Here is a 19244-nt window from a genome sequence, read left to right on the forward strand (position 1 = left end):
CCAGAAAATGTCAATTTTAAATGGGTATGAGCCTAATAACACAACCTCTAAATGCATAAAACAAAAATTAACAAAACTCAAAAGAGAAATAAACAAATTCATAATAATAGTGGCAGGCTTTAGCCTCTCTCAGTAATTTATAGAAAAACAGACAAAAATGTCAGGAAAGATGTAGATAATTTGACCAACCTGATTAACAAACTTGACCCAGTTGAAATACATATAACACCTGCACACAACTGCAGAATGCACATTCTTTCAAGTGCAAGAACATTATGATAAGAATATTATAGGAAAGTCTGTCATAAACATAGCTGCAAAAATCCTGAAAAATATAACAGCAAATTAACCTAAATTTTATTTATTTATTTATTTACTTACTTATTTTATTTTTGGAGACAGAGTCTCGCTTTGTTATCCAGGCTGTAGTGCAGTGGCGTGAACATGACTCACTTCAGCCTTAACCTCCTGGGCTCATGCAATACTCCTGCCCCAGCCCTCCAAGTAGCTGGGACAACAGGCATGTGACACCATACCTGGCTAATTTTTGTGGTTTTGTAGAGATCGAGTTTCACTACGTTGGTCTCAAATTCCTGAGCTCAGACAATCTACCTGCCTTGGCCTTCCAAAGTTCTAGGATAATAGATGTGAGCCACTGAGCTCAACTTAAATCTAAATTTTATTTTATTTTATTTTATGGCCATGCTCCCTCTAATAAATCTAAATTTTAAATGAATAGGTCCAAGTATTATTGTGTTTGTGTGTATAAACCTGCACACACACATAAACGCGTACACACCCCGCTGGTTTCTATTACAAGAATGTGAGTTTGGTTTGACATTCAACAGTCAATTAGTATAAGTCATCACATCCAAAGAATAAAGGAGAAAAAGAAAATTATTTCAAAAGGTGCAGAGTAAGTATTTGAGGGAAATTTAACCTCATTTGCGATTTAAAAAAAATCTTTTTAACAGCTCGAGAATATATGTTAATGAGTATATTAAAAATCCTATAACAGCCATCAAACTTCATGGTGAATATTGACAACTCTCCCCATGCCACACCCACCACCCCTGAGATTGAGAATGAGACAAGAATACCCACTATCACTACTTATAGTCAGCATTCTGCTGGAGGTCCTAGCCACTGCAATCTGTATACCAATTTTATAACTTGCAACCTTGCCGAATTTATTAGCTCTAGTAGTTTTTTTGTGTGTGGATTCCTTAGGATTTTCCATAGACAAGATTATGTCATGTGCAGATATAGTTTTTCTTCTTTCTTTATGATCTGGATCTCTTTTATTTCTTTTTCTTGTCCAATTGCTCAGCCGCTGCAGTTTGGCAAGAGCTAAATAAGGCATAAAGATTAAGGAAGGAAGAAATAAAACTGTCATTCACAGAGGACATGATTATACAAAAATAATCTGCAAATTATTATAATTTAAATGAATGTCATAAGGCCACTCACTGGATAACAAGGTCAACATAGTTTTGTAGCAACAGAATCTGTATATACTAGCCATAAACAAGTATAAAACGCCTAAGAATAAATCTATTGAAGGATGTGCAAGAACACTTTACTGAAAACCACAAAAATAGTTCTAAGAAACATACAAAAGACTTAAAGTGAAGAGATATACCATGTTAATGAATACGAAGATTGAATATTTTAATGATGTCAAATGGCCCCCAAATTGTTCTACATAATCAATTAAATCCAATCAAATTCTAGCACTTTATTTTGTGGAAATTGACTAGCTGATTCTAAAGTGTTTTATGGAAATGTAAAGGGCTTCTTTCTTCTGTAGTTGCCTTGTGGACAGGATTTGAGACAACCCAGGCCAGGTCTCTCTGGCCCATGGGAAGCACGCATATGCTTTTTGCCCTGACTGTGTCTGTAGAGAAGAGCCCAAACAACAACCTCCTCCCCATCAGAGCACAGAGCCAGCGAGTCTCTTGCCATTTAGATTTTTCAGGGATGAGTCAGAGATACCAGCCTACTCTGTCCTGCAGAAAAGGATACTTATCAACTTTTCCAAGTGGCCCTAGAAAAGTCACTGCTAGTCAGAAATCTCACCTTGGAATGTGGGGGTGGCTGGCATCTATCAGGATGTCAGATGAAACAGAAACAGTTCCACTGTAGTAGCCTGCTCTATAAACATACAGAGAACTCCTATTACATGTGTGCTATGAAGCTATTAGAAACTACAGCTTTGTGGACTACTTTGAAAATGTGCAAGTGGGTCGGGCGTGGTGGCTCACGCCTGTAATCCCAGCACTTTGGGAGGCCGAGGCGGGTAGATCCTGAGGTCAGGAGATCGAGACCATCCTGGCTAACACAGTGAAACCCCGTCTCCACTTGAAAATACAAAAAAATTAGTGGGGCGTGGTGGTGGGCGCCTGTAGTCCCAGCTACTCGGGAGGCTGAGGCAGGACAATGGCGTAAGTAAACCTGGGAGGCGGAGCTTGCAGTAAGCCTAGAGCATGCCACTGCAGTCCAGCCTGGGCGACAGAGCGAGACTCCGTCTCAAAAAACAACAACAACAACAAAAAAACCAAAACGAAACAAAAAAAAAGAAAACGTGCAAGTGAAATAAGTGACAAAAGCAAACACAAGATATTCTGTCCATATGAAACACTGCCAGGCGACACTTGTATTTGTAGATTGACAGAAATTGGAGGTGGAGTTAAAGAGGTACAAACTCAGTATAACATTCATTGCCTCTTTTGCTAAAGTTGTTTCACTGCATAAGAAAAAGATACTGGTCGGGCCAGGTGCAGTGACTCATGCCTGTAATCCCAGCACTTTGGGAGGCTGAGGCAGGTGGATCACCTGAGGCCAGGAATTTGAGACCAGCCTAGACAACATGGTAAAATTCCGTCTCTACTAAAAATAAAAAAAATTAGCCAGGCATGGTGGCGGGCGCCAGTAATCCCAGCTACTTGGGAGGCTGAGGCAGGAGAATCGCTTGAACCTGGGAGGCAGAGGTTGCAGTGAGCCGAGATCACGCCATTGCACTCCAGCCTGGGTGACAAGAGGGAAATTCTGTCTCAAAAAAATAAAATAAAATAAAAAAAGAAAAAGAAGGAAAAACGAGAAAGAGACAGTGGTTCCATGTACTGTTCTAGTTATGCAAAACAATGTGTTGACATGTAGGCTGCACGGTACCAGGTGCAAATACACACTGCCTGTTACGGTAACTGTGACAAGCACAAGGGCTGCTCACTAGCTTGAGTGCAACTTCTGGGGAGTTGATGGCAGTGATTTGTGGGTATTTCCTTCTTAACAAATTTTACATCAATACTGCAACACAGCAATCTCAGCCCTGTGGGCTATACCGTAGCCACATGCTTTCACCATTTCCTGCTCAAAGGGAGAGCCCAGGAACTGAATGCTGTTAATCAGGGAGAGCATAGAAACAGCAGCAGAACAGCTGGAGAACCAGGGCTGTGTGGTTTTGGACCGGGGGGAGGGTGGGCCATGGGCAGACTTGACACAATGTGGGAGGGCATTTGACACATCCCCGTGGAGGACCTAATGCTCAGGGAGGCCTCCACTCAGCACAGTGAGCCATGCCGACACTTGGTGCCTGGGCGTGCTGGTCACAGCGCCCTCCCTGTGATTTTCCCCATAGCAGTGTGTTTTCTCTGCCAGGCAGAAGGCAGAGAAACCCTGGCTGAAAAAGCAGTGAGGGTCATCGACTGCATGAATACATCATCACCTTTCCCAGATGGAGGCCCCCAAGTTTACCCTGCACGTCCATTCAGCAGGTAGAGGTGGGTCATCACTAAACAGGATCTTTCTTCTGAGCACCTGAGATTCTGGTACAAATCAGGGCTGTGAGGACCAGGAGCTGGGATTCCGAGCCCAGGCAGCCCCGCAGGTAAGGAGGAGGGAGTGTTACGGAAGGCTGTATGGCCAGAGTCACTGACTGGGCCAGGGCTTCTTTGTCCCCTCTTCTCTCCTGCACTTCAGCACTCACGTCCTCCCGGCTCGGGCTGGCCTGGCAGCTCAGGGAGCTGTTGGATGAAACGTCCATGAGCGTGGCTGTGGCTGTCACGTGCAACTGCGAGGATGGTCAGCTCCCAAAGCGGAACCGCGGTGCTGGGCGAAGGGTCAGGGCTCCGTGGTGCGGCAGAGCGCATGCCAGCGCTTCACCAGCTCCTTGGGCTTGCTGAGCATCTCGTCCCAGTGCTCCAGCTCTCTGCCGCGGGTGTACATGTAGGGGCCCACCACCACTCGGCCCAGCTGCTGGCTCTCTGCAGGGAAGGGAGAGCACCGGTGTGCTCCTGAGCACAGAAGCCACGTCCCCAATGACCTCCCTTCCTCCCTCCTGCTCCCCAGGAGGAAGTAGCAACTCCCCTCCTCTCTGAGTGGGAGCTGACAGCCTCCAAAGGGGCCCTGCCTTTGCTCTGCAGCTGGAAGGGCTGCTTCTCCCCCTGGGAGATTGGGAGGAAGGAGAGCCCTGAAAGAGACTCTCTCATTGAGGGCAACCAGCTCTGCCCCACACCCTTCTGTAGGGCCGTATTAAGTCTGCCTTATGCCAAAGAGCTGAGGGAGGAAAGGGCCCCTCTAGAAAGAAGGCCTCGGCCATCCAAGAGTACATTCAGCAGTAACGTTCACTGGCCACCGTGGAGAAGGGTCTTAAGTCCAGGCCATGTGGCCAGCCATGGCCTGATGGCTCTGTTTCCCCAGAGTGGCAGTGGGTGCTGGGGTGTGGGGCAGTGTGGGAGAGCTGGCTGACAGAACTTGCCCAGAACCCCAAAGGCTCATCTAGAGGGCACGAGGAAGGTCAGAGCACCAGGTCCCTGGGCTGGTGGAAGCCCTGGTCCCTCCCACTCTCTCGGGTGATTTGCTCCAGGAGAGGGCAGCAGAGGCCATTGCTTAACCTCTTTCTTTTTCTTTTCTTTTTTGACGGAGTCTCGCTCTGTGGACAGGCTGGAGTGCAGCTGCACGATCTTAGCTCACTGCAACCTCTGCCTCCCGGGTTCAAGCGATCCTCCTGCCTCAGCCTCCCGAGTAGTTGGGACTACAGGCGTGCACCACCACGCTCAGCTAACTTTTGTATTTTTAGTACAGACGGAATTTTACCATGTTGGCCAGGATGGTCTTGATCTCTTGACCTCATGATCCACCCCTCTCGGTCTCCCAAAGTGCTAGGATTATAGGTGTGAGCCACTGCACCCAGCCAACCTCTTTCTTTTTTTTTTGAGACAAAGTCTCGCTCTGTCACCCAGGCTGGAATGCAGTGGTGCATCTCGGCTCACTGCAAGCTCCACCTCCCAGGCTCATGCCATTCTCCTGCCTCAGCCTCCCGAGTAGCTGGGACTACAGGTGCCAGCCACCACGCCCAGCTAATTTTTTGTATTTTTAGTAGAGACATGGTTTCACCGTGTTAGCCAGGATGGTCTCGATCTCCTGACCTCATGATCTGTCTACCTTGGCCTCCCAAAGTGCTGGGATTACAGGCGTGAGCCACTGTGCCCGGCCCTTTTATTTTTTTTGACAGATTCGGCAGCCTTGCCTCCTGGGTTCAAGAGATCCTCCCGCCTCAGCCTCCCAAGTAGCTGGGATTACAAGCGTGTGCCTCCACGCCCAGCTAATTATTGTATTTTTAGTAGAGATGGGAGTTTCACCATGTTGGCCAGGCTGGTCTTGAACTCCTGAGCTCAAGTGATCCACCCACCTTGGCCTCCCAAGGTGCTGGGATTACAGATGTGAGCCAGCATGCCCGGCTGCTTAACCTGTTTCTAGGGTGCCACAGACAGAGCTCAACTGGACTAAAGCTGGGCATGAAACCCAGGCCTTGGGCAAGTATTTCAGCCTTTCTGAGCAGTTTCCTTTCTGAGTTAGTTTCCTTAACCAGGGAGGGAGCTCGTACAGCTCCTTCTGAGGTCAGGACAGGAGGCACTCACTCTGCCTGAACACTTGGCAGCCCCTTGTGGTCCCTGTCCCAGCAGCCCGGGGTAGGGTGTGGCCTTACTGTCCCCTTCCGTGTTCTGCACCACGGTCAGGCTGAGGCTAGCGGTATCCAGCTCGGTGGCATCGGCCTTGAAGCTGAAGGTCTCATTGTACACAGGGTTGATGGAGCCCAGCACAGCTGAAGTCTTCTTGCACTTGACAAACTTGTTGTGGTTCATCAGAGACACTTTGACAAACACACCTGGGGAACGGTGAGCACTAGTGGGCTGGCAGAGGCGGGCGGGAGCCGAGCCCCTGCCTGTGGGAGGTCCGGCTAGGAGGGCACGTGCCCAAGCTAGGTGCCAGGGCCCCACCCCTCACACAGTGCTGCGGCCCTGCGGGCGTGACCAGAGGAAGCCGGCTGAGGAGTGCACTGCCCTGCGGCCCAGGCGGGGCTCCGCTCCCTTCCTTTTCCTTCCTCTTTGCATCAGCAAAGTACCCACGGCTCCGGCAGGCCCTAGTTTACCACAGCCTGGCACCACATGCCTGTCCCTCCCTGTTGGGGGGCTGCTCACTGGGCCCCCAGGCCCCCTGGGACCCCTTAAACACCTTGTACAGAGGGCTAAGATTTGGTGGGTGAGGGTCAGAGTCACAGTGGAAGGTTTGGATCCCGCCTGGCTTACGGTGACCCCAGATGTGAACAAGGTGGCTGACCACCACCACTTCACTGGGATGGGTGGGATGTGTGGGGTGAGCCCAAATGGGGTGGGACATGTGGGGTGAACCAAGGCCTCCCCTCCTGCAGCTCCTGGGTTCTGGGAGGCCAAGCATCAGTGCCCATTGAGTCGGGGGCTCTTCCCCTGGGGGGAGGGAGGTGCAGGCCTCACCCTGGAGGAACTGGACCCATGCCGCTGATGGAAAGGTGGAGGTGGAGGCGGGCAGGACAGTTCAAAGAGCCAAGACGCTGCCTCAGGAAACAGGAGGGGCAGGGCCTGGTATTGTGGCTGGGTTAGAACCCTCAGTAGGGGAGGCCAAGGAGATACAGCTTTGGGTTCAACACAGGAAGAGGCTTCCTGCACCGAACTGTCGACCGAGGGACAGCACGTCTTGTGAGGTAGTGAGCGCTCCGTGATAGGGTGTATGCAAGCAGAAACTGGATGGTCAGGGGTGAGGTTGGACTGTAGCGCCAGGCTGTAAGCTCGGTGGGCGGGACCTTCCCCAGGAGGAAAGGGAGAAACTCACTGACAATGCCTCTGTCCTCCTGGAGCCGGAGGCCCTTGGCACGCAGCACAACCACCGTCAGGCGGCTCAGGTAGTCGTTGTAGCTGAGGCAGAACTGGAGGTCGCCAAACTCCGAGGGGGGCTGGGGAGGCCAAGATGGAACCACCCCACCCTGTTACTCTGGCAAGTGCCAAAGGGGTCACAGAACCCCCAGAGAGCCTCCCGCTTCCTCCTAGCGATCCATGCGACACACCCGCATGGTCTCCTTTGAGTTCCACTGCCATTTTAAGGATGGGGCAACTGTGGTCTGGAGAGTTTAAGGAGCTTGTGCAGTCCTGTGGACCAGAGCTAAGGAGTCACACCCAGGTCTGAGCCAGCTGGGGCCTTCCCGGGGGGTGATGGGCTGGGGGAAACATTTCCCTGCGCTGGACCATTTGTGGTGTCATCTCTCATAGCTGTCTAACCTAGACAAGAATCCAAATGTGGATATTTCAGGTTGCTCCAGGGAGTCTGATGGCCAGTGTGACAACAGGACCTCAAGCAGCCCCTCCCTGCCCAGGGGCATATCTGTTCCCCCCTGTCCCATGCTGCTCAGGGCCTGGGCCCTCCTCCCTGAGTCACTGTTGTAGGGTGGTGTGCGGGATGCTGAGGGCTGATGCCGCCAGCAGGTACTGGGCCCTGTGCACACCTGCCGGCTGATGCTCAGTGGCATAGCCATGGTGACATCGACCATACCTCCAGGCTCTCGGCCTCCAGGTCTCTCCAGATGACACGCCGGCAGCCCCCCACCAGGGTCTCATTCTTCAAGGGGAAGAGCACCTGGCCCAGGAGCTGGTGCTTCCTCTGCCTGTCCACGTGGTAGACGGAGAACTTCAGCACCCTCTGGGTGACGGTCTTGCTGGACACCTGGGGGAGACAAGGACACCAGCCAGAGTCAGGCATGGGGGTAGGGGATGGGATGGTGTGACTCGTTATTCTGGACATGGGTGCTTTTGGGAACGGGTGTCTCAACCAGGGACCCACATCCCCAAACCTAGGCATTTTCAGGGGACCCTTCTCAGCAGCAGAGCCGTGTACCCCTGGAAAGTGGAGGTAGGTGCCAGGACCTTGCTACACAGAGTGTGGTCCGAGGACCTGTAGCGTCCACCACCACTTGGAGCCCTGTTAGAAATGCAGGATCTTGGGCCCCAGCCCAGACCCATGAATTGAAATCTGCCGTTTAACCGGAGCACCAAGTGACATGGCTGCACGGTGAGTGTGGCCCCGCCACCACCCTGCACTGTAGCAAAGGCCCAGGAGCCCGGGGCACCAGCCTGTCTCTGCTGTCAGAGCTGGGCATGCCAGCCCTCCCCTCCCTGAGATTTGGCCTTCTCGCCTGTGAAATGGGGATCATGGATCTTCCTCTCTGGTTGTAAAACCCCAATCACAGTGTCTGACCTACAGCAGATGGCCCATTAATATTGATTTTCCTTTCTTTCCCTTTCTCCCTTTTCCACAGAGGGACTGGATCAAGCTGGGGAGAGATAGAGTGGGGAAGTGATGAGCTAAGAAAAATTAGCCTGCAAGCATGACGTGTTGCACGTCAGCAAGGCTGCAGCCTTGGATTCTGATGTCTCGAGAAGAGCAATTCACCTGTGAATTCTCACAGCCCTGGCCTCAGAAAGACGGCCCGGGACCAGGCCCGACGGCACCCCTCTTCCCAGCTCTCAGCCAGGGCGGAAGGCACAAGTGATGGCCCTGGCCTCGGCAGTCACACTCCTCCCGAAAGCTGACTGGCTGCACCTCACCTCTTGCCTAGCTTGCCACCCAGCTCTTGAGAACATGTTTGTCCAAGGCCTCTTGGCAGGTCTCGATGACTCCTTCCCCTAAGGGCCCCCAGTCACCTGCTAAGGCTCCCAGGCCCCTGTGAAACTCGCTCGGTGCCCCAACAGACTCTCCACCTCCAGAGCCTGAGCCGGCCAGCCCAAAGTGCAGCAAGGCACCAGACCCACCCTGGGAGGCCACTCGGGCCCCGCGCTGGCCTCTGACAGCACAGGAAGCTCCTGCACTCACACTGAGGCCTGTCTTGCCTTCCTGGGATAAACTTGCCAGAAACCCCATACTGCTCCAGGCCTTTGGGATAATTCCCCTGAGCCCCATAGGCCAGGGCCTGGCATTCAGTAGTTGCTCTAAAATTGTGTTCTCACCCACTCTCCTCCAGACAGTCAGGACAGGGGAGCCCAGGCTTCTGGTCACCACTCACCAAGTCTCTCCCCTGCCCCTCTATCAGGGATCAGCTCCTATAGGCCTTAACCTAGCAGACTAGGTAAAGCAGAGCTGGTGGCATCAAGGGTCCCGGGAGCTACAGGGCCCTGGCTGGTACAGGAGGCTGGGCTCTCCTGTAGGTCTGCACCTTCCCAGCAACGCGGAGGGCAACAGACCCTGCCTGCTCCAGAGGCTGTACCTGAAAGATGAAGTGCTCGTCAAACTGCGGGTTGGAGGTTTTGCGTTTGGTCTTGGACTGGAGGAAGCGCCGCTCATCGGGCAGCAGGTAGAGCTTCACCAGGGGGCTGCAGGTCTCCGAGGGGGCTTGCAGGTGCTGTGCCTTGATCAAGCCCACCAGCAGCCGCTCGGCCTCCTGCTCGTATTCCACTGAGAACCACAGCCGCCCCAGGCAGCCGTCGGGGAAGTCGGTCTCACTTTTGTCCTCTGGGAACTTGTACAGCTCTGGGTTGATGGCCCCCACAATACATGCATCTCCTATAACAGAGGGTGGGAGGGCTGGCAGGCCAGAGGAAGGCAGGGGCATGGGAGACAGTGGCAAGCTCTGGGCACCCATCCCCATCCTGGCCCATCCGTCTCTGCTGAGCCTCAGCTGGCCTGACCACATCCGCCCCACTCTCCTCACCAGGCTAAACACATCCCCTCTCTCTGGTGCAGCTCCTCCAGGAAGCTTTCTCAGCATGAAGGCATTGCATGGCCAGGCTGGGGATCCTAGCAGAGTCCTGCCCCCTGGGATTGGCCCCCATCCTTGGAGGTCAGGACCTGTTTCAAGGACACAGTGCCCATCACCTGGCCTAGCCCCTTCCATGGTGTCTAGGGAATGACTCAGCGATAAAACATTGCCTTTCTTCTTCCTCTTCAAATTAGAAGGGCCAAGGTGATTATTGGGTGGTTCCTGGGATGGTCTCTTGGTAGATCTTCAGGGCAAAGAGGTGGCAGAAAGCTGTGTTTGCAGCCCCTACCATTCTGTCCTCTTGGTCAACCAACCCATCATCCTAGAGTGGGACCCAGCACAAGTTCTATACATGGCATGCCTGGGTTCCAATTCCAATCTGTTGCTTACGGCCTCAGTTAAGACTATGTAAAATGGGGTGATAATTCCTCCCCCTCAGAGTCTTGGTGAGGTCTCACTCCAAATCAGCACCCAAGGCTGTATCTCACCCTCATGGGGTGCAGCAAGCACTTCATAAATGAAAGCACCCAGAAAGAGTGGTCCCTGGGCAACCCTGGCATCCCTGGCTGGTTCAGGTTGTGTTCCAGAGCCAAGCTGGTGAAAGCAGATGGGGCCACCCGAGCAGACCCTGACCTCTGGGCAGCCCTGGCAAGGACACTCACCAAGGCCGCCGCTGGGGGTGTGAGGCAGCAGCTCTGATGCCAGGCAGGGGTCCCATGGGGCATGGGCCCACTCTCCACTGTGCAGGGGCACCCAATCTCGGCCTTGAAGGGTTGGGGGCACCACGAATGGCACAGCTGGTGGCCTGTCCAGAGTCAGGGAGACAACATGTAGGTGGCAAGTAAATGGTGTGGTCTCAGAGCGCTCAGCCAGGACGGTTGAGCACCAGGGGATGGAGGAAGAAAAGCCATCGGGAGCCAGGAGAAGGCCAGGGCACCATTTTCTGGGCCCATATCAGGCAACACACACACACACACGCACACACACACAAACACACACACACAGCAGTGGGATTTGGAGAAGGAACACAGCCCCTGACAGTGTCAGCCAGTCTGGGTTTGGATTCCTGTTCTGCCACTTACTGATTGTGTTCTCTGGACCTGTTGCTTATGTGCGCTGAGCCTCAGTTTCCTCACCTGGAACATGGGTTTCATAACACCTGCCTAATAGCTGATGTGAGGTTTCTGGGGTTTCTTTGTGATAGCTCCCAGCACCAAAGCAGCATAGAAGAGGCACCCCCATAAACAGAACTTTCCTTTTTGACCCCACCCCGAGGGAAATTCCAGGGGCGCACTTGGCCCCACATCCTGCCTCACCTGCTCAGTTCGGTCCTAGCATGTGGCTGGCAGGGCCTGTCCCACTGCCCACTGGAGGCAGCCGCGGTGGCTATGGCTGGTGTCCCAGGCAGCTCCTCATAGGTGAGGGTGGCACAGAACCTTCTCCACAGACAGCAGCTTGCCCCGATCAACAGCAGCAGAAGCAGCAGCCCCCCGACGGTGCCCCCAATCACCAGGGCCAGCTGCTCTGGGGGCAGAGACCACCAGTACTGTGATGCCTGCCTGCCTGGGAAAGCCACTCTCCCTCACAGCCCTGGCCTGCTGGGGCAGAACTGGGGCAGCAACTCTGCCTCTGGGTTTGATCTCAGGAGTGATAGGAGCAGGCCTGCTGGGGACGGGTTCCCGGAGGGATGCTGCTGGCTGGGTTCCGCCACTTCTCAGAGGAGAAGCCGTTTACCCCAGGGTCTGAAAGCCCGGGGCAGAACCTTCTAGTTTTCCTTGGAAAACAGCTGGCCCTGCCCTTGGGATTCTGGCTTAAAGAAGCCATTTCCTTGCGCTTCTGAGTAGAAATCAAACCTGCCCTCACCAGAACCTCCATATCCCCTGGGCTCCTGTTGAGGCCAGGAGGGGAGCTGGGGTGTGGACGCAGTCAGTTAAGGAAAGCCCTGAAAGGTACCTTCCCCCTGGTCTGCAATCAGACCTCTATTCTCTGGGGCCCTGGAACCTGCTGCAAGGCTGGACTCTTCTCTAACACCGGCTCCCTCCCCTAGCCCTCTATCAAGGTGAGCACGCGCTTAGGGGAGTTGGTGGGAGGCGGTGGACGGGGTGGGGAGGAAGAAGGGGCAAGGCCCCTTTGCTGCTGGCCCTCACACATCCGCATTTGCGGGACCTAGGAGGCTTCGCCCCGGGGGTGCTCAGACGCTGGGTTCCAACCGCTGGCCAAAAAGGTGCCTCCCTTAGGGTGATGCGCGGCCGCGGGGCATCCCGGTCTCAGGGATCTGCACTGGGTGGGGTGGTGAGAAGGCGGGACCCCCCACACCTCCTAAGCCGCAACCGACCGCAAAGAGCGGGCCTCAGCCTCCACTCCATCCCAGTGCCCCTCCAAGAGCGCGCCGAGGCCGGGCAGGGCAGGCGCTGCGCCCCAGCGGGGACGGCGGGGCGGAGGCAAGTGCTGGAAGGGTCGCAGAGGGGACGGGGCTGGGCTGGGGAGGGAAGGCTCGCTTACCCGCCATGGGGCTGCTACCGCAGGCTGGTCTCGCCGGTCTGGGCGGCTGGGGCTGGGCTGCCAGGCCGGCTCTTAAAGCGCTGCGGGGCGCCGTCGGGCGGGCGCGGGGGCGGGCGCGGGGGCGGTCAGTGGTGGCGCCGGTGCCCAGCTGCGGCGCGGGGAGCCGCGCAGTGCACGGCAGGGGCAGGGACCCAGCGCCCCGAGGCCGCAGTCCCGCCCCAGCCCGTCCCTGGCCCAGGCCCAGGCCCGGAGGGTGGAGGGGCGCAGAGCCGACCGTGAGCTCCCGGAAACCGCAGGGCTCCGGCCAGGGCGGGTCCCGGACGCCAGTGCCAGGGGCGCCCGGGGCTCCCTGCGACTTGGGGCAGGGTGGGGTGAGAGTACCACCCCCATCCCGGAGAGCAGAGCTACAGCCTTCACCGCCGCGTCTGACACAGGGCTCCGCACCCGACCCCTCACACCTGATGGCCAGGACTGAGCCCCGCCCTCCCAGATCCTCCGCAAGCCAAGGCCCCTCCAGGCACAGCTCTGACCCCGGCTTGAGGGAGCCTTCCCGGATCCCGGGGCTGAGTCTCCGCGCGGGTCCCGGGCCCCAGCGCTGCCCGCCTGACGGCCTTGGGCAGGGATACGGCGCTCGCGCACCCGTTCGCTCTCAGCGGACAAAACGGTCCAGAGCGCGATTCTGGAGCGGGTTCCAGAAGCTCCTGGGTTCCAACTCAGCTTCCTCACTTGCCAGCCCTGCGATTTGTGACAATTTAACGTCCGCACTTTGGGTTCAGTCTTCTCAATTGGGTTAATGTCCGTGAGGGGCTCTCGTAAGGGCGACAGGCCTGCCGGTAACTTACGAAGCATGTAAGGAGCACTTAGAGCGGAGGAGCGGCGCAGCCCAGCCCCTGTTACGGTGGTTATCGGATGGAGGCCAGCGTCGCCTGGGTCCCCTCTGTACCCCCAGCGCCTATTATTATGGTGATTATTAGAACGCAGGGCCCGTGCCCACTAGTCCAGGCTGGCGAACGCGCCTTGCGGGAAAGGCGGGAGTAAGGTTGCTGCGCGTACTCTCTGGTCACCCCTCGGCGCGCCCTGGCCGCGCCCCTATGGTTCCCCTGCCGAGGCTCCGGTGGGGAGCATCTGAGACCTCGAGGCGTCTGAGTGGGGAGCGAAAGGAATGTGTGTATCTGTGGTGCAGGGGAGTGTGTGTGTGGGGGGAAGGGGTGGTTGTGGGGGAGTGCGTGTTTTGGGGAGATGGGCCTTCTCGTTTTACAGTCCTGAAGGTTGTGTCCAGAGTCATAACCTAGGTCCCACACCCCCGTGTCACCTGTGCCTGTCCTAGGGGGCAGTCAGTGTGCGTGAGGCTCCACCCTGCCTGGGCTTTGGCTCACCTAAGGCGGGGAGGGTGGTGAACTGGGGTGCCCCACTGGGCCGGGTCTGGGAGCCCTCAGCGCCAGGGTGCACAGGCCGCAGCCACTCCCCTTCTAGGGTCTGGGCGGTGGAGCCATGAGAAGGCGGAGACCCAGGCCTCTTCACCCAGTAACTGTCCTCAGCTGTGCGCTTAACTGGCTCTCGGCTCTACTTGGAGACAGTCTGGGGTGTCTGGAGAATCCTCCCCAACTTCTGCTTCCCCGAGGTCGCTGTGGGGGCAGGTGTCTCAGGAAATGGGGCCTGGGTCCCACCGAAGGCCTCGGGTCTGACTTAGATGTCTGTATGTTTGTTGTTGCCCCTGCAACAAAGTACCACAGATTGAGTAGTTTAAGCCACACTCATATTATCTCACAGTTCTGGGGGTCGGGAATCTAAACTGGGTTGGCAGAGCCTATGCCTTCTGGAGGCAAGGGAGCTGTTTCCCAGCGTTTGCAGCTCCTAGAGGCTGCCAGCTAGTGGACCTTTCCTTTGTCTTCAAAGCCGGCAGCACAGCCTTTTCTAACCTCTCCCACTCCGGGTCATTTCACATCAACTCTTTCTGCCTCCCTCTTGTAAGTGTGATACCCTACCTTGTTTTAACCTGAATTGACTGTCCCTTAGCTGAGAGAGCTAGACAAACTCCATTTTGGCTCCTTGACTTGCAGCCCCTTACCCACCCCCCTTCCTCGAGGACTTAACTTGTGCAAGCTGACTCCCAGCACATCAAAGAATGCAATTAACAGATAAGATACTGTGGCAAGCTATATCCGCAGTTCCCAGGAATTTGCCCAGTTGATAGTACCCTAAGCCCCCACATTTGTGTCCGGTTGATGGTACCCAAAGCCCCTGCATCTATCACCTTGTGATGGATTTAAAACCCCTGCACCTGGAACTGTTTGTTTTCCCGTAACCATTTGTCTTTTAACTTTTTGCCTGTTTTGCTTCTGTAAGATTGCTTCAGCTAGGCTCCTCCTCCCCTTTCTAAACCAAAGTACAAAAGAAAATCTAGCCCTTTCTTCGGGGCGGAGAGAATTTTGAGCACTAGCCATCTCTCGGTTGCCGGCTAATAAAGGACTCCTGAATTCATCTCAGAGTGTGGCGTTTCTCTATAAGAGGCTCATCAGATAATCCAGGATAACTACCACCCCCATCTCAAGATCGTTAACTTAATCACACCTGCAAAGCCCCTTTTGCCATGTAGTCATGGGGTTGGGGGATGAGGACGTGATGTCTCTAGGACCATTGTGTGGACCATGTTGTCCATGCGGTACCCTGGGAGGGGTGGCTTACATTTCCCCTTCCTCTGTCTAGAGCTCAGTGTGCCTCAACACTGGACTCAGGCAGCTAGCAAGGCTCAGGGGACCCCTACATGGAACCCGTCAGCTATCTTGACCCCTTCCCCCAGCTGCCATGCACCCCCACCTGACCACCCCAATGGGGCATGGCATCCACACCAGCTGCCTCCATGATTGCGCCTGAGCTGTACTCAGGCTGTTCTGGGGGTGGAGTTGGGTAGTGGGATGTTTTTTGAAAAGGAATCTCTTCTGGCACTTCCTGAGTCCCAGGCCCAGAGCTGCCATCTCTCGACCCCCATGCTGTGCTTTTCCAAAGTCCCCATCTTTCTCTGTGTCACCAAGTCCTGACAGCTGTTCCTCCTCTGTCCATCTGTGTCATGGCAAAAGCCTCGCCCAGCCCTCCATCACCTCTCATCTGGAGCTCTGTGTGGGCCTCCTCTCAGCTCTTCAGATTCCATGCTGCACCCACTCCCCTTCCCAGCTGTTGTCTTCCAGGCTCCCCTCCCATTCTCATCCCCCCACCACCCATCTCTCTGCAGTGCTTGTGCCCAGACTGGTGCAGCTACTTCCACGGCTCTGCGTATGCACTGATCTTTCCCACTATGCTGCTCTCTCCCTGTCTGAAATACTCAATGCCCCTCCCACCCTCCTTCTCCACTGCTCATGTTTCAAGATGAACCCGCAGCATCTTGCCTTCTGTGAAACCCTTCATCATCCCCTCCTTGTCCTCATGGTCCTTGCAGCTACCATGCTGAATACGGGACTCTGTGCCTGAGACTGCTGCCTCACTCTTCCTGGCAGCCCAGGGCCTCCAAGAAGGCAGGGGGCCGTGTCTTATTCAGCTTGGCATTGCCAGTATCCACCTCCAGGGCTGAGGCTGTGCTGAATGGCAGATGAAGGGCTTGTGCCATCGGGATGAGCTGCCCCAGCTTCTGCCCACATTGTCCATGCATCATACACATCCTGGGCTCACAATTTAGGGCCCAACAGGAGCTCCCTGAACTGGTCCTGCAGACCAGCTTCTGGGGTCTGCAAAATCATGCTGCCAGCTCTATCTGCAAAATCCTTACACAGCCAGCCAGCCCACTGAGTTTTGAGTCAATCTTCCTCCACTGGAAGGTAAAAGCAGGTGGCAGGAGGGAGCTCATCTTTCTTGCTGCTCCTGATGTTCTGAGCATTGAGATGCAGGCCTGATGTACACGATCCCATGGAGCCCTGCCTCATGTCTGCCCCGCAGGGTCATGACCACCTCCTCAGACGAGGAAACTGAATCATAGAGGCTTCCTGGCCCACCCACTAAGTGGTGGATCTAGGCCTGGCACCTGGCTCCTTCTTCACTAGTGACCAGCTGTAGGGCAAGGACCCAGGAGACCCTATCCTGTGGTGCTGACCGTGAACCAGGCAAACAGGCAAAGAACCACAGGAACTTTGGGCAGCCTCCCCTGCATCCACTGCCCAGGGGCTCTGAGACCTGGCTGGCCTGGAGCCAGCTCCCCAGAACAGAAAGGCATCCAGGGTCTGGCAGCAGCTCTGGCTCTGCTTCCTGTTTTCAGACCTTGTTCTTCCCCGTGTCTCTGGAGCTAGGAAGCCTGGAAACAGCAGCAGACATGGGTTCTGTCTTTCATGGCCAAGCGGAAGTTTTATTTCCATGGCAAAAGCACTTCCAAGGAGGGCTGCAGGAAGTCCAAGAGTTTAAAGACCTGCAAATGCCTGCAAGTGATTAATAATTCAGTGCAGCAGATGATTACAAGAAAGGCCACTTTCAATTAACCTTAAGAATCATCCCTGTCTAAGGAAGTGTCATCTCTCATCACTGAGGAACGCAGAGGCCATAGCAGGATAAAGGCCACGCTGAGAAGCATGTGGAAGACTGTGTTTCTCAAGTTCATGCAAATTGCACCAGGTCAGCCCAGGTCCTTCTTTGTGAGGAAGGGGAGGGTTCCCCTGCCAGCATCCTGTCTGCTCTTTGGTTCTGCTATGGCGGCCTCAGACTTAATTTCCTCCAGCCCCTTCTTTTGAGGAGCTTGGAGGGAGTATCTCTCCTTGTTGGATCAGAACCTCTCGTCCCCCACTGAAACATGCTGGCTCCAAATTGTGTCTCCTCCTGCAGACAGTCACTCCGACTGGCAGGGTGGACTTGGGCCTGTGGCTCCTTCCTGCCCTTGGGTGTGGTTTCTGCTTCCTGCCCTCCTGCTCCCCTGCCTCCTCTCAACCAGCACCAGAACCCTGCCTTCCTTCTGGAGGGAACAACTTTCTTCCCCTTCCCTGTCCACACAGTACCTGGCACTCCCCTCCTCACCCCTATTCTAGGGCTTTGTCCATGACCTAGGCCTGGCTGCTCAGCCTAGTTCATTTCTGGCCGCAGTGACAGGTTCAGGGATGGGCCTGTGACCCCACCACCCCCTGCAAGAGGCTAATCAGGATCCACACTGGAATTTTGTGGGATGTACTGGGGAAGAGACACCCCCTTTCTGGCAGGAGTTGTTGAGCAGAAGGAGCTAAGTCTGGGGCCATGGAGAGCCCCACGTGGAGGAGCCAGAGAGGATGGAGCCAGCACAGGTGCACAGGGCTAAAGTGCAGAAGACGGGACCTATGTTGCCCTGGCAGCCCCTGCATCCTGCTGCATGCAGCCCCTGCCCCTGGAGGGGTGGAGAGACAGGACGGCAGAGGGGAGTGAGCCCGCCAAGGCCACTGTGTTAGCAAGGAGCTGAGCCGGCGTTGGCATCAGCTGTTCCAGCTTCAGTCTCTTGACCACCAAGGCTGCCCCTCGGCGTGGAGCAGAAGTCAGGAACTGAGGCAAGGCTTGTCCTTCCTCAATCGTCACCTCTGGGCACTCAGCTCTCCTAAAGTTTATTGACCCCCCTTAGGGATGGGGTCTTTTCAGCCAGGGCCATTTGTGGCAAACAACAATTAATTTACTGCTCAGCCTCCATGGCTCACTGCTGCCCCTCCGCCAGCTTCTCTGTGCTAACAGCTGACCCACCTTTTTTTTTTTTTCAGGAACAGCAATGTGCTTAGTCTCCAGGCATGCATCCAATGAGCCATGAGAGGGTGGAAAGACTTTGTTTTTTGATGTATTAATATGCTAAATTGATGTGTCGGTTGAGACATGAAGAAATTAGCTATCAAACTCCAAAGAGTGGTGACAGACTAAGACGCAGATTTCCAAAGGTGGCTGAGAACCTGCTGGACAACTGTCCACCAGTGAGAGGAAGGTCTGAGAGAGTGAGGGAGGGAGGGGATTTGCCAGATTCCTTTCTTGAGGGCTGGGGCTGTGATGTGGAGTCCCACCTCCTACGGCTGGCCAGGGCTGGGGAGGGGGGTGTGCTCAGGGAGAGAGGGGGCAGGTGGAGCAGAGGACAGCCTGCCCTCCAGCCCAGAGAGTGGGGGTTTCAACTCTGCTCTGAGAGCTTGCTTTCTGTCCCCCGGAGTTTGGGAGGCAGACGGACTGGTGGTGGAGGTGCACAGGCAATTGTGGCTTCTTGGTTCTGATGAAGAGAGCAGGCAGCTGCTGTATTGGGAAGCAGCCGGGCTCCCTCAGATGCCAGCCAAAAGTTCGTGGATCTTGGGGACATGATGCGCCACTGGTAGTGCGAGTGTGGCTCAAAGTGTGATGGGGAATTGTCTCCGACCTGTGCCTGGGGACTTGTCAGGATGTGGCATGTGTACATATTTCCCACAACCAGATGTTGGCCGTGTGAGTGAAAGAGCTGATGTGTGATCATCTCAGTCCTGACCACAGGCCCTACCCGGCGGGCATATGCAGCACAGTGGAAGGAAGTAGGAGGTGAACTTTCTAGGGGTCGAGGAGGGAGCAAGTGGCTCCTGATTCATTTGCTCAGGTCAAGGGCACTCTGGTTCTGGAGTGGGTGTCAGGGGTGAAGGATCGAGGGTTCTTTTCAAAGGGCTCATTTGAGCATGAAACCTCTTCCAGATCTGGAGAGGTAAGGCATCTTATGAGACCATCAAGACAGAACTTTCCAAATCCCCTT

The 19244-nt window shown here is 55.0% G+C and overlaps 1 protein-coding gene across 2 annotated transcripts; it reads right to left on the reverse strand.

Annotated features, from left to right (window-relative positions):
• Positions 1-267: 267 nt before the first annotated feature.
• On the reverse strand, positions 268-12619 carry LOC129480636 (synaptotagmin-15). 2 transcript variants are annotated; one of them, XM_055274635.2, is made up of 8 exons: positions 12563-12619; positions 11377-11584; positions 10723-10865; positions 9569-9864; positions 7861-8031; positions 7147-7267; positions 5987-6166; positions 268-4262 (listed from the first exon to the last, which is right to left on the reverse strand). In XM_055274635.2, exons 1-8 carry the CDS (start codon positions 12567-12569, stop codon positions 4120-4122), a joined length of 1269 nt encoding a protein of 422 aa, XP_055130610.1. In that variant the 5' UTR covers positions 12570-12619; the 3' UTR covers positions 268-4119. The 2 variants fall into 2 exon arrangements, with proteins under 2 accessions (XP_055130610.1, XP_063493987.1); XM_063637917.1 differs by lacking the exon at positions 5987-6166.
• Positions 12620-19244: the final 6625 nt, after the last annotated feature.

The sequence above is a fragment of the Symphalangus syndactylus genome, chromosome 4, assembly GCF_028878055.3.
Source record: "Symphalangus syndactylus isolate Jambi chromosome 4, NHGRI_mSymSyn1-v2.1_pri, whole genome shotgun sequence".
NCBI classification, from domain to species: domain Eukaryota; kingdom Metazoa; phylum Chordata; class Mammalia; order Primates; family Hylobatidae; genus Symphalangus; species Symphalangus syndactylus.

Bases quoted from the DNA above. Each gene is read 5' to 3' on its own strand.
- LOC129480636 (XM_055274635.2), bottom strand. The intron at 10,866-11,376 runs GTGAGGCAGGAT...GACTCTGGACAG, and splicing joins GCTAGGACCGAACTGAGCAG to GCCACCAGCTGTGCCATTCG. The intron at 9,865-10,722 runs GTGAGTGTCCTT...CCTCTGTTATAG, and splicing joins CACCCCCAGCGGCGGCCTTG to GAGATGCATGTATTGTGGGG.